General features: G+C 48.2%; 1 protein-coding gene across 7 annotated transcripts in view; it reads left to right on the top strand.

Moving 5' to 3' along the window:
• ELN (elastin) overlaps positions 1–13,613 on the top strand; it is a 139,797-nt gene that overhangs the window by 71,836 nt on the left and 54,348 nt on the right. For all 7 annotated transcript variants that reach the window (XM_075335381.1, XM_075335380.1, XM_075335375.1 and 4 more), the window contains exons 19-21: positions 1,365–1,412; positions 5,771–5,821; positions 6,297–6,353. In XM_075335381.1, coding sequence (XP_075191496.1) covers positions 1,365–1,412; positions 5,771–5,821; positions 6,297–6,353 — 156 coding nt within the window. The remainder of the gene's footprint in view (positions 1–1,364; positions 1,413–5,770; positions 5,822–6,296; positions 6,354–13,613) is intronic.

Here is a 13,613-nt window from a genome sequence, read left to right as displayed (position 1 = left end):
GCACCAAATCTGCAAAGAAAAGATAAGTAACGTGTACACAGGACTACAGAATTTTCATTGACTTTGGTGGCATAAAGATAGTCATGCAGATTTGTGCCACAATCTGCCCCAAATCTGCATCAAAAACACACACCGTGCGCACACAACCTTAGTCGTTTATGATAATGCTTTGTCAGTTACTTGCCATTCACTGCACCTGCCATTAAGGATATCCATTCTGCTGACATACTATATAAACAATACAAGAAGAAAGTTTGTGCCTCCATTATAGACAACCAAAGGAAAAATAAAGATTATATAGATACAATTGAAAAAATGCGGTTAACTAAGAGTATACAAAATACAAAAACTTTCGTAGATGTAAGAACTGGATCACAATGGAGAAGTCCCAGTCCCAGTGCCAGTTTAGTAATCTGATGCCTTCTTCCCCTGCACCTCTCTCTGGTTGGTGGGTCCCCGTGGCGTAGAGCAGCTGGGGGACCCCGTCTGGTGGTCTTCCACTGCAGTTTGTATGACGGTAGCGTGAACCCTGTGGGGTTGTAGTCTCTGGTCCTGTCCCCTGTTCTCCCTTTACCAATGAGTCCTGGACTTCAAGGTCAGTGAGGTCCTTGATGGTGCCCTCACTGGCAGGTGTTATCAGGCCTGCCTGGAGCTTCTGCCTGACCTAAGGTCCTGTACCTCGTTGGTGCATAGTTCCAGGAGTACTCCAACGTACTCCACCAGAAACTAACCTCCTGGGCACCAGGTTACTGTTCACTACTAGTCAGTGCGTCTGCTCACGCCCACAGTCAAACTCTGACTTCCACTAACTACTGTCCATTGTCTGCCCGTCCCACCTGGTCAACTAGTGGACTGGACTGGCTCCACCTCTAGGCGGCCATCCATTGGTTCGACACTAGCTGTCTACTATTCTATGGGGGAATATTGTGGAAAACTGGGATTTCCCGGAGTGTTTGTGTGTTATGGGCACTGGTCTTCTGGGTCCCTAGGGGGTAGGCTCTGCATCCTGGTGGGGATGCAGTACCTTGTAGCTCCCTGATGGCTTCAGGGGCGCTACATTTACACCTCCAAAGAGCAAGTACAGATATGGGCTGGGGTAAAGGTTGTTGGCCATGTCCACTGTTTGTACACCAGGTACATTTTTTTTTTAATCTTAGGGTAATGATATGAAAAAATAAAAAATAGACGGCTTTTAGGGATTTTTTTTTTGCAATTTGTGCCTTTTCAGGGCTCAGTCCATGCCAAAAAAGTAGCATAAATGGATACAAAAATGTGCATTCTCTTTCAGAGAACATTTCATTATTTTATTTAAATTGATTCCATAATCTTTTCTCTTTAAATCCACATTCTTCTTCCCTTTGCAGGTGGATACGGGCTTCCTTACACATCAGGAGTTCCCGGAGGTTACGGCGGTACGTTGATTCAATATTTGAGCATTGCGTAGTCTAATATGAGATTGAAAATGTCTCTAAAACCATTTGGAAAGTTTACTGTCAACGAATGAAGAAGCAAAATGGAGGTAACATTGAGCAGGCCCGGGCTGCGGACCCTAGGAGAGCAGAAATAAATAAACTATCCAATGTTATTACTCCAGTATAGTTTCTGGCTTGTCGAGTATTCCATGAAATCTGTTTCTATGCAGCAACATCAAAACTATGTTAAAAAAAAAAAAAGAGAGAGATCTGGCCAATACAAGGATAATTTATAACTCGCTGTGACATGTAATGAGTGTGGCTGACGTTAATAGCCTCCTAATCTACACCATTCTCCTCACAGCAAGCCGAGAGGTCTGATACAGGGGCTCAAAAGTTTGACTCTTAGGGGGGAAATACCAGCGCTGCTTGTATGTACATAACACATTATGTAGCTTTGGAAGGATCATCATACATAAATCTCCGGGGTATTATCGTTCATAAACATTTATTGGTCACATTCCAGGAAAATGAGTGAAAATAACAGTGAAGCTACACATTTTACTAAAAGCTATAATCATATAACCTTATGTAAGAGATATTATTTCTCATATAGTAAAGTATTTGATATCATGAGTTGTTTTACTGATCAAAATAGGCCAGAATTTTGGTTAAAACTGAGCCAGAATTCTGATGTAGATTTATTAAATAGGATCTGTCAGCATGTTTTTACTGCCCCATCTGAGCACAGTATATGGCAGGGACCTAGCACCTAATTTCAGTAGTGGAACAGTTACTGGGTTTCATGGTGTACTTTTATCTGCTGCAGCTCTTTTAGCCATCTCAGGGATTAGCTTCTTCTATTCTCATCTTCTGTCTATGTGAAGGAAGGTGCGGACGCCGGGCTGTGAGGGCTCCGCACTAATTCACCAGAGAGAGACAGTGCTTGTAGACCACTTCGGGCGGGGTGTGTGATACCTACTGTACTCTTCAGGGCAATATTCACCACCCCGGAGCCAGTCGCCATCGTAGATGTAGTAAATAGACACAGGACACTAAAGAATTCTGGCCAAAATAACTGTAAACGGTTTATTAGCTCTTCCACTTTCACTACAGATATGGCCATACTTATCCGGTTCTGCTGCCGCTGTTTCCCGGGATACTCCATGTTGTCTATCCCACTGACTGGGACCAAGTCGTCCAGCTGCCGGGCCTATGCCTCCGCTTCCCCCATGTTCTTCTCTCCGCAACTACCCGAGGTCCTCTCACTATCTTGGACGGCTTCTAGTCCCTCAATTTCCCTAGGCCCATCCCAAGGAACTCTCTCTCTAATTATCCATCTAGTCCCTCAACGTTTCAAAGCCCGTCCTGAGGTGAAACCTTTGGAGTATACTTACGGGTTTACCAACAGACCCAAGATACAAGGTCACATCCTCACTCCAGGAACTTTACCGCAGAACTCCTGCCTTCCAGGCCTTTCTCTACAACCAACCCTCTGGCCATCTGTCCCTACTCCCACCTTTGCTCCCAGCTCCTTTTGTAACTATGAAGTATCTGATACTGCTATATCTATTACTAATAAAGTCTATCTACATAATATTCCTATACTTTACCTTACACTATATCCTACACAAACATTCTCCACTCTGCTACTTCTAGAACAGCCTATGTTCTACCCCAAAGCTTATCTGCCTAATACATTCTACCACATACATAGTTAATACAGCACAATACACTTACAATTGAGTTTATCAGGCCTCAGCGCTAAGTGGTGCTGTCCACTAGACAGTCTCACCTCTGCTACATCGGGGAACTGTATCCCCCCCACAGCAGCCCCCCACAGCAGCACAGTACTTATAAAACACACGACATAATACACATAAAACAGTATAAAACTCAGTAGGCTTAATAAGCATGGCGGCAACACTACCACTTACATTGCACAGTAAAGGCAGAAAGCTGTCAATCAGTGGTGCAGTCGAAGTTAGACAAAGCTCATCATTGAGAAGACTAGCAGATAAAACAATTACATGATTAAAACTACAGCAAGTAGCCAAATAAGTGACAGCTGTGGAGTAAGGTCCCTATTTTCAGCTTTCCCTAGGTTGAGAATCATAACCCTGGTGACAGAGTCATAGAATCGTAGTATGGTAGAGATGGAAGGGACCTACAGGGTCATCGTGTCCAACCACCTGCTCACAGCCGGATTATTATTATTATTATTATTATTTATTTATGGAGCACCATTAATTCCATGGTGCTGTACATGAGAAGGGGTTACATACAGAATACATACACAAGTTACAATAGACAGACTAGTACAGAGGGAAGAGCCCTTGCGGGCTTACATTCTATAGGATTGTGGGGAGGAGACAGTAGGTGGGGTGTAGGTGGGGCGGCGGCTCCGCACAGTGGTGGGGCGGCGGCTTTCTAACCCATCTCAGGCAGTTGATAAGGCATGTTTTAAGACATTTGATAACAGGCGTGACTGAGAAATTGATGTGGCTTGGTTGGAAAGGAGCAGGTCTTAAAATGTGTCAGTAAAATTAGAGTCTATCTCCATAGTATCTCATCAGTAACAGCTGCCACCTCCTATCTCAATAATGGAAAAGTCTTCACTGAATACAGATTTTACCTCAGAATTGAGAATTTTGATAATGACGGATCAATGTCTGATTAGAAATATTACAAAGTTGCTTATTTTCATGTGTACTATTGATTATTGAAATAAAAATTAAAACAACAGTTATGCTTTAAATGTAGCCTATCTTCAGCTTTTGCCTCTGCGAGTAGCATAATGTAGATACAGAGATCTTGATTCCACCAGTGTATCACTTAGAGGGCTTCTTAGAGTAGTTTTATTAAAGTCACTGTTTTATCAGCTGGAGATTATCATGAGAGAACTGGTAAACTGGTTCTCAAGTAGTACCTCACATTTTAAGCTCAGTATAGCTCTGCCCCACCACTGATTGGCAGCATGCTGCCTATGCAGAGTGTACACAGAAAGCAATCAGGGGTTTGGGGTGACTTAGACAGAGCTCGGCTTTTAAACAACTGCTCGATCTGTAGCAGATAAATCATATATTGTATTTAAAATATAATAGAAACACTCAGCCTACTATGTTATACACTAGTGGAATCGGAGTCTCTACATCTACGTCTCAGATGCGGTAGAAAAACCAGCTGCCAGATTCCCTAAACTTTTACCAAACTAAACATTTTTTATTTAACTATCCTCCATGCATTACAAAGTTAAGATTTTGCTTTCATCTTTCCCAAATGCTTTGCTGCAGTGCTGTTTCATTTGCCCAGTTCACACTCCTTTATAAGCTGCTTTGAATTACTGCTCTGTTCCATTTCTACAATGCAGTCAGTCTATTAATGAGACAGTCTCTGTCTGATTATTGGGGATTGGGAGTGGAAAGACTCAGACAGGTAAAGTCCCCTACCCAGACTGTTTAAGGCCTCTTTCACACGTCCGTGAAAATCACGCACATTTTTCACGGACGTGTCAAAGGTGCGTTTTGCCCTCTGTGAGCCATGTTTATGGCACACGTGTGTTCTCCGTGTGTTATCCGTGATAACACATGGAGAACGGGAACTTTATGCTCACCTGTCCCTGGCGTTGCTCTCCGTGGTGCTGATCTACGGTCTCCGGTCCTGCCAACTCCACGCTGCTGCTGCTTCCGGCCGCAGTGAAGTGAATATGCAATGAGCATAATGAGCAGCAGTCGGAAGCAAGTAACAGCTGCAGCAAAGACAGCAGTGCTGGAGAAGGTGAGTAAAGATTTGTTATTTTTTTCCCAGACACGTGTGTTTTCTCCAGTGCATGTCACACGGAACACCTCCGCGTGGTCCGTATGCGGGCCGTGTGACACCCGTGATGCCGGAGAAAAATGGACATTTCTACGTGTGGGGCACACGTATGCTCCACACGTACACACAGTCCATGGCAGAACGTGCACGTGAGCGCAGACCCATTGATTTTAATAGGTCTATGTGTGCCTGTGTCTCCGGTACGTGAAGAAACGGACCAAACACATACCGGAGACACGGACGTATGAAAGAGGCGTAATGTAGTGTAGCTGAGCAGCAGTTTGAAGCAGCTTCTAAAGGATAATGAATGGTGTCACCATATGAGACAGCTCTGCAACATGCTGTTTGGGAGAGAAGGAAATAAAAAAAATAATGATATATATATCATTAAAAAAAAAACAGAATTTTGTAAATTACAATACCTGTAATTAGTAGTTACGATTTAAAAATGTGCTGCTTAAAAAAAGCCAATTGGACACAATTTAGAAAGCCTCACATAGATAGGATCTTTTCATTAAGAAGAAATATTCTCCATGTTATAGGTGCTGCTGGTGCTGGGGCTGGTGGCAAGGCTGGATACCCTACTGGAACCGGTATGTGCCAAGTAAACTGGTAAAGATGAGGGAACCGTTCTAACTGATCCCAGCTGTGTTTAGCATAGTACAGGGCTGACCGCTGTTGTTTTTACATAACTTCTAGTAACCATGTAAATGGTCCCTAGGTAATTTTGAGCTATATATCATTTTGCTGGCCATTTGCTTTTTCTATTGTATATAAAATTACCATACTGTTCAGCATCTGCTTTGAATATTGCACTTTATTTATTCTGTGCTGCTAAGCATGGGAAGTATAATTTAATATGGATTTTACAATTGTCTACGGACTGTCCATTTAATTTATTCTGTCCACTCTTTGGTGGTCAGAAAGGAGTTAACCGTTATTTCCGTCTTTCATCTTTTATGGCAGGGTTGTTCTGTGATTTGCTCTGTGATGTAATATAGGCAGGTGTGCTCCGATTGCTCTGAACATGGTGACATCTACTGACCAGGCTTCCTGTTCTGTTTTTAGGGGTTGGAGCTCAAGCCGCAGCTGCTAAAGCCGCAGCTAAAGCAGCAAAATATGGAGGTGAGGCCCTCCGTCCATTCATTTACAATGTTTTTTTTTCCAAATGTTTAATTTCTCTGTATTAAGTTGTTTTATCAAAAGGAAATCTGTCAGCAGGATTCCATCTCCAAACTATTTATACCCACAGCTCTTTCAAGGACTAGTCCTGCCATACCCTTACATGGCCAGTCCATTCCTCCATTACTGAGAAATCAGCATTTTAATGGAAATTGAAATGAAACTGCAGAACAATTTGCGGATCTGAAGCCTCTGTCACTCCAGCTCTATTCCCTGCCCAGTGCCTCCTCTTCCTGCTTCTCTATAGTGTATATAGATCTTGTATTCCTCGTGTTTCCAGCAGATTTGATGTACTTTTTCCTGTATGTCCTGAAGAAGGGAGCAGAGACTCCAGAAACGCGTTGACCTGAATATGTAATAAAAAGTAACATTAATCTTACAATCGGTCTTAGCGGTCATTGGCACGGCTTTGAAAGCCCTACTTCACTACTCTCTGTTATCTTCCTGCTTCTCTGACAGCCTCTATGTTGTAATATGAAGTAAACTTCAGCACTCAAAAAAGGGGTTAAGTTGTGAATATTCTTTTATTCAAGATATAAATTTATAACAAAGCAAAACGTTTCGGCTATTTGCCTTCTTCAGTTAAAGAAGGCAAATAGCCGAAACGTTTTGTTTTGTTACAAATTTATATCTTGAATAAAAGAATATTCACAACATAACCCCTTTTTTGAGTGCCGGAGTTTACTTCATATTATAGTCTCATTTTTTCTCCAGAGCACCTAATTATAAAAACGGTGGAGCTTAGCCATACCTTTTTTCTAAGCCTCTATGTTGTGTGACTGCAGGCAAAAAAAAACCTGTCAATCAAGAAGAAAGAGGTGGTGCTGGGAGGGGAAAAGAGCTGGAGTGACAGAGGCTTCAGATCTACAAATAGCTCTTCTGCCTCATTGCCTTTTAAATTTTAACGCTGATTTCTGAGTAATAGAGGAACAGATTGGACATGTAAAGCTATTGCAGGACTTATATTTGAAAGACCTGTGCTTAGAGTTGGGGGTCCCTTCAGTACAACATAAATTAGCGTTATCCTGAAAGACAGAGAATGATTACATTACATTTAACTGTCCAAAAGCTTTTGTCCCCACTTGTAAAACAAGGATCCCCCTTGTGTACCGTTCAGTTCTTAGCTCATGGAAAGCAGAAATCCCATATTGCCCATGTCATAATGTGATATCTGCACCCAAATTGGGATTTTGCTTCTTATAACAGAGCCACTCTGCTACATGGGATGTGCCTGGTATTGCAGGAAAGCCCCATTCACTCAGATAATGAAAATGCCAGACAGAGCCCATGGGCAAGAGTGGCACTGTTTACAGGTAAAACACTCTTTAATCTAAGCCAGTATACCCTCCTTATACTGTATATTACCTCTCATTCATTGATTTGGCTGGAAATCCAAATATATGGACTAATTTATTATGATACATATACATTGTGCTCTGTAAGCAATTGACCCGATCTTAAGGAGGATGTTTGCTTTTTCCATATGTAAAGCTATATTCCACATCAACCCCTTTGAACAATCACAGCTGATAAACAGCATCTTTGAAGTTTTCATAATGTAATCCTGTTTATGGATTTTTTAGGTATTATGTAATAATAACTTGGGGCAGCAGGAAACAACATGACACGTCTCTTGAAAAGTCTGTGAGAAAAAGTTTCTCCACATAATAACGACCCGATGGGTTCATTTAGGCAACATTCACCCTTATAGGTCTTTTAGACAGTTGCTTGTTCTATTGTTTAGTCATTTGTGGATTTCATTGAATTTAAAACATTACAAGAAAGGAAAGATCTTTCAGAAATTGTTTTCCAAGTTAGAGTGGAGATCCCAGAGGTGCTAAAACCGTCACCAATCAGTAAAATGAAGAGGCAAAAGCTCTAAAGACCTTTTATCGATACAGTGTCCGGTCATGGAGGAGAGTAGCTGAATGTTGAGCAACGTTGAGTATTGAGTGTTGAGCAGCGTTGAGTGTTGAGCAGCGCTAAGTGTTGAGCAGTGTTGAGAAGCGCTGAGTGCTGAGTAGCACTGAGTATTAGCAGCGCTGAGTGTTGAGCAGCATTGAGTGTGAAGCAGCGCTGAGTGTTGAGCAGCAACGAGTTTTAGCAGCGCTGAGTGCTGAGCAGCATTGAATGTTGAGCAGCGTTGAGTCTTGAGCAGCCCTGAGTGTTGAGCAGCGCTGAGTGTTGAGCAGCGTTGTGTGTTGAGCAGTGTAGAGTGTTGAGCAGTGTAGAGTGTTGAGCAGCGCTGAGTGTTGAGCAGCTTTGAGTGTTGAGCAGTGTAGTGTTGAGCAGTGTAGAGTGTTGAGCAGTGTAGAGTGTTGAGCAGTGTAGAGTGTTGAGGAGCATTGAGTGTTGAGCAGTGTAGAGTGTTGAGCAGTGTAGAGTGTTGAGCAGTGTAGAGTGTTGAGCAGTGTAGAGTGTTGAGCAGTGTAGAGTGTTGAGCAGTGTAGAGTGTTGAGCAGTGTAGAGTTTTGAGCAGTGTAGAGTGTTGAGCAGTGTAGATTATTGAGCAGCGTTGAGTGTTGAGCAGTGTAGTTGTCGCGGGCGGAGGAGGGGACGCTGCGCTCTCCCACTGCTCGAGTCCGGCTGCCGCTGCTGCTGCGGCCTGCTGCTGCTCGGTGGCTCGAGCGATGGGCCGGATCCCGGGGACTCGAGCGGCGCTCCTCGCCCGTGAGTGAAAGGGGTTTGGTTTTTGGGATAGTTTATTGTCCGTGACGCAACCCACGGTTGTGGTGATTGTAGGGACACCACCGCTGCTCTGTATGGGAATCCCGGGAGCGGTGACAGGGAGCAGCTAGATGTTGATTGACCCCTCCGTGGGTAGGGGGTTTGGTGGTCCCGGGGCCCAGTGATGGGGTTGGGATGGTGGACAGGCGGGTTATGGGGCCTGTGGAGGTGCAGGGACGCAGGGGTGGCACTGTGCCACCCGGCACGGAGGTACTCACTCAGCCCAAGGATGATGACACAGTTCACGGTAAACAAACGGCTGGTTGGACGGGTCCCTCGGACGGCTACGGTGCTGATGTTCCCTGCAGTTAGCGGTGACAGTCACTTCCCTGCACCTAAGTACGGTTCTTTGGTAGCGATGGGTTCCCACCGGTAACCCGCTCCCCAGCTTGGATAGGAGCTGGAGGAGCCCCTCTCTTGCCCGCAGGCGCTGGCCCTGAGAAACTGGTGCCCTGGCGGTGGCGATATCTCTCTCTAACGGTTGGACTGTTGCCTTCAATCGGGACTTGATTGTTGGGAGACCCGGAGGTCCCCTTCACTGACGGATTTGGCAAATTACGGCGACTCCAAGCCTTGCCGGGATCCGAAAGGCCCCTGCCAATGGTGCTGGTTTCTCTTCGTATATCGCTCCGGTACCGCTGGGCCACCACCCGTCCACGGTCCTTTCGGCAACCTCCAAGTAGCCTCTCCTGCAGACGGTCACCGCCGTCTGCCAACCTTGCTGTCTCAGTCCGGGGCACACACCCGGACTAACTTCAGGCTTTTCAACTGTCACTTAATCTGCTTACTCCTCACTCGAGCTCCTCTACCACTTCACTCTTCACTGTTTACTCCTTCACTTCCCTAACTGATCTGCCTGGTTTTCCCGCCTCCAGGGCTGTGAACTCCTCGGTGGGCGGAGCCAACCGCCTGGCCCACCCCCTGGTGTGGACATCAGCCCCTGGAGGAAGGCAACAAGGATTTGTGTTCTGACCTTGGTGTTCCTGCAGGGAATGTGGGGTGTGTGGTGTTGTGACCTGTGACCCCTGGCTTGCCCAGGGCGTCACATTCCCCCTTGGCAAAACGCAGACCGTCCTCGGGCTGCCCGTCCAACACCGGTTTTATTTTCCTCTTTTTTTTTTTTTTTCTGAAAAGATAATAAAAAGACACAATACAAGTAAAAGAACATCATCCCACATCGGGAGGCACATTGCTTAAACGTTACGGTAACAAACGGTTGCGGCTGCTGCTCTCTCCCACCCAAGTAACCTGGCCTTGATGCTGCCCCTAGAAAACAGGCAGCACCCCTTGACCCCAGTCCTGAACCAAGTTACCCGAGCGGGATCTGTCCTTCCCCTCCAGAGGGTAGCCACCGGTTCCTGTGGTGGCTGGGCCCCAGCCTGCTCTACTGCGGGCCCTCCCTCCAACCTGCCTCTCCGGAGGCGGTAACGGTGCTGCAACAAAAACATTTTTTTTTTATTTACAAGCCACTTAACGTTTGTGGTTGCCCTGCAAGTTCACGGGCTTGTCCATAGAGAGTTCCCTATTCAAACAATTTTCCAACGGTCCCCACGGGGACAACGGTGCCGGCAACGGCCGGTTTTCCAAAACACGGTAATCAGGTGAACTTCACGGTTTCATTTTCTCTTATCATCTCTCATTTGCAAACTTTTTCAAAACTTTCAAAATGCACACAGACTTTCTGGTCCCAACGGGGACGGTGCAACGGTGTCCCGCTGCCCTTACTGCGCACTTTCGTCCTCCTCACCCGGCTCTGGGTGGAAGAACACGGGCACCAGCCCCTCCAGCGCACAGCAAGCATGGCGAGGAAGGTCCGCCCGATACCCGTTATTTCCACTTCGGGGGATATACGTGGCCTCCATGCCATGCAGGGCGACGACTCCCTCATCCTCCTCCGAAACGGGCTCGGTATCAGGCCCGGAATCACTATCGTCCGTCCTTGCGTCAGGCGGGTTGCCGCCAGCTGCCGCAGCCTCCAGGCTTGCCACTCTCTCCGCCACTGTCACGGATGGGTATACGCCCGACGGACCAGGCGCAGTGTGGTGCACGAGCAAGGAGGATGGAGGTAGCATGGGGGCCAGGGGTAGACCGGGTCCCTCAGCCGCAGCGGCCGGTCCCTCGGGGACACAGGGGCGTGGGTTACTCACCAGCTCCTCCATCATGGCCTCCATTCCATACACTCGTGCAACTGCAGCTGCATCCTCCACCTCTGCGGTCCACTGTTCCATCAGCCTGCAGATCTGGCTCCAGTAGTGTCGGCAGATCCCTGCCGTTTGGGCCCTCAGCCATGCCGCTGTCCCGGGCACCGGCTCAGTAGCCTCCGCATAGCTAGGTGGAACAGACATCTCTTTGCAAGGCTCGGCAAATCGCAGGGTCCCGGCGTCCTTGCTTGTATAGCCGCGCGCTACATACATCCAGTCGCCATTTCGTCCCCCTTAGCCTCTTTTCGGCCCCTCCTCTATCGGGGCGGGGTTTTGGCTTTCGCGCCTCTGCTACTCGAGAAGACGCTCGAGCGGGAACTCTTCGCGCCAAAGATGGCGGCTTCTCAAATTTTCCGGCCGGACACCTCCGGCGGTCACAAGGCGCACCTCTACCCAACGGCAGAGCGGTAAGATCCTGTTCGTGACGCCAAGTTGTCGCGGGCGGAGGAGGGGACGCTGCGCTCTCCCACTGCTCGGGTCCGGCTGCTGCTGCGGCCTGCTGCTGCTCGGTGGCTCAAGCGATGGGCCGGATCCCAGGGACTCGAGCGGCGCTCCTCGCCCGTGAGTGAAAGGGGTTTGGTTTTTGGGATAGTTTATTGTCCGTGACGCAACCCACGGTTGTGGTGATTGTAGGGACACCACCGCTGCTCTGTATGGCAATCCCGGGAGCGGTGACAGGGAGCAGCTAGTTGTTGATTGACCCCTCCGTGGGTAGGGGGTTTGGTGCTCCCGGGGCCCAGTGATGGGGTTGGGATGGTGGACAGGCGGGTTATGGGGCCTGTGGAGGTGCAGGGACGCAGGGGTGGCGCTGTGCCGCCCGGCACGGAGGTACTCACTCAGCCCAAGGATGATGACACAGTTCACGGTAAACAAACGGCTGGTTGGACGGGTCCCTCGGACGGCTACGGTGCTGATGTTCCCTGCAGTTAGCAGTGACGGTCACTTCCCTGCACCTAAGTACGGTTCTTTGGTAGCGATGGGTTCCCACCGGTAACCCGCTCCCCAGCTTGGATAGGAGCTGGAGGAGCCCCTCTCTTGTCCGCAGGCGCTGGCCCTGAGAAACTGGTGCCCTGGCGGTGGCGGTGTCTCTCTCTAACGGTTGGACTGTTGCCTTCAATCGGGACTTGATTGTTGGGAGACCCGGAGGTCCCCTTCACTGACGGATTTGGCAAATTACGGCGACTCCAAGCCTTGCCGGGATCCGAAAGGCCCCTGCCAATGGTGCTGGCTTCTCTTCGTATACCGCTCCGGTACTGCCGGGCCACCACCCGTCCACGGTCCTTTCGGCAACCTCCAAGTAGCCTCTCCTGCAGACGGTCACCGCCGTCTGCCAACCTTGCTGTCTTAGTCCGGGGCACACACCCGGACTAACTTCAGGCTTTTCAACTGTCACTTAATCTGCTTACTCCTCACTCGAGCTCCTCTACCACTTCACTCTTCACGGGTCCCTCGGACGGCTACGGTGCTGATGTTCCCTGCAGTTAGCGGTGACAGTCACTTCCCTGCACCTAAGTACGGTTCTTTGGTAGCGATGGGTTCCCACCGGTAACCCGCTCCCCAGCTTGGATAGGAGCTGGAGGAGCCCCTCTCTTGTCCGCAGGCGCTGGCCCTGAGAAACTGGTGCCCTGGCGGTGGCGGTGTCTCTCTCTAACGGTTGGACTGTTGCCTTCAATCGGGACTTGATTGTTGGGAGACCCGGAGGTCCCCTTCACTGACGGATTTGGCAAATTACGGCGACTCCAAGCCTTGCCGGGATCCGAAAGGCCCCTGCCAATGGTGCTGGCTTCTCTTCGTATACCGCTCCGGTACTGCCGGGCCACCACCCGTCCACGGTCCTTTCGGCAACCTCCAAGTAGCCTCTCCTGCAGACGGTCACCGCCGTCTGCCAACCTTGCTGTCTCAGTCCGGGGCACACACCCGGACTAACTTCAGGCTTTTCAACTGTCACTTAATCTGCTTACTCCTCACTCGAGCTCCTCTACCACTTCACTCTTCACTGTTTACTCCTTCACTTCCCTAACTGATCTGCCTGGTTTTCCCGCCTCTAGGGCTGTGAACTCCTCGGTGGGCGGAGCCAACCACCTGGCCCAGCCCCTGGTGTGGACATCAGCCCCTGGAGGAAGGCAACAAGGATTTGTGTTCTGACCTTCGTGTTCCTGCAGGGAATGTGGGGTGTGTGTGGTGTTGTGACCTGTGACCCCTGGCTTGCCCAGGGCGTCACATAGAGTGTTGAGCAGCATAGAGTGTTGAGCAGTATTAAGTGTTAAGCAGCGTT

Source organism: Anomaloglossus baeobatrachus, chromosome 2 (genome assembly GCF_048569485.1).
Source record: "Anomaloglossus baeobatrachus isolate aAnoBae1 chromosome 2, aAnoBae1.hap1, whole genome shotgun sequence".
NCBI lineage: Eukaryota > Metazoa > Chordata > Amphibia > Anura > Aromobatidae > Anomaloglossus > Anomaloglossus baeobatrachus.
This window is presented reverse-complemented; position numbering and strand designations above follow the sequence as displayed.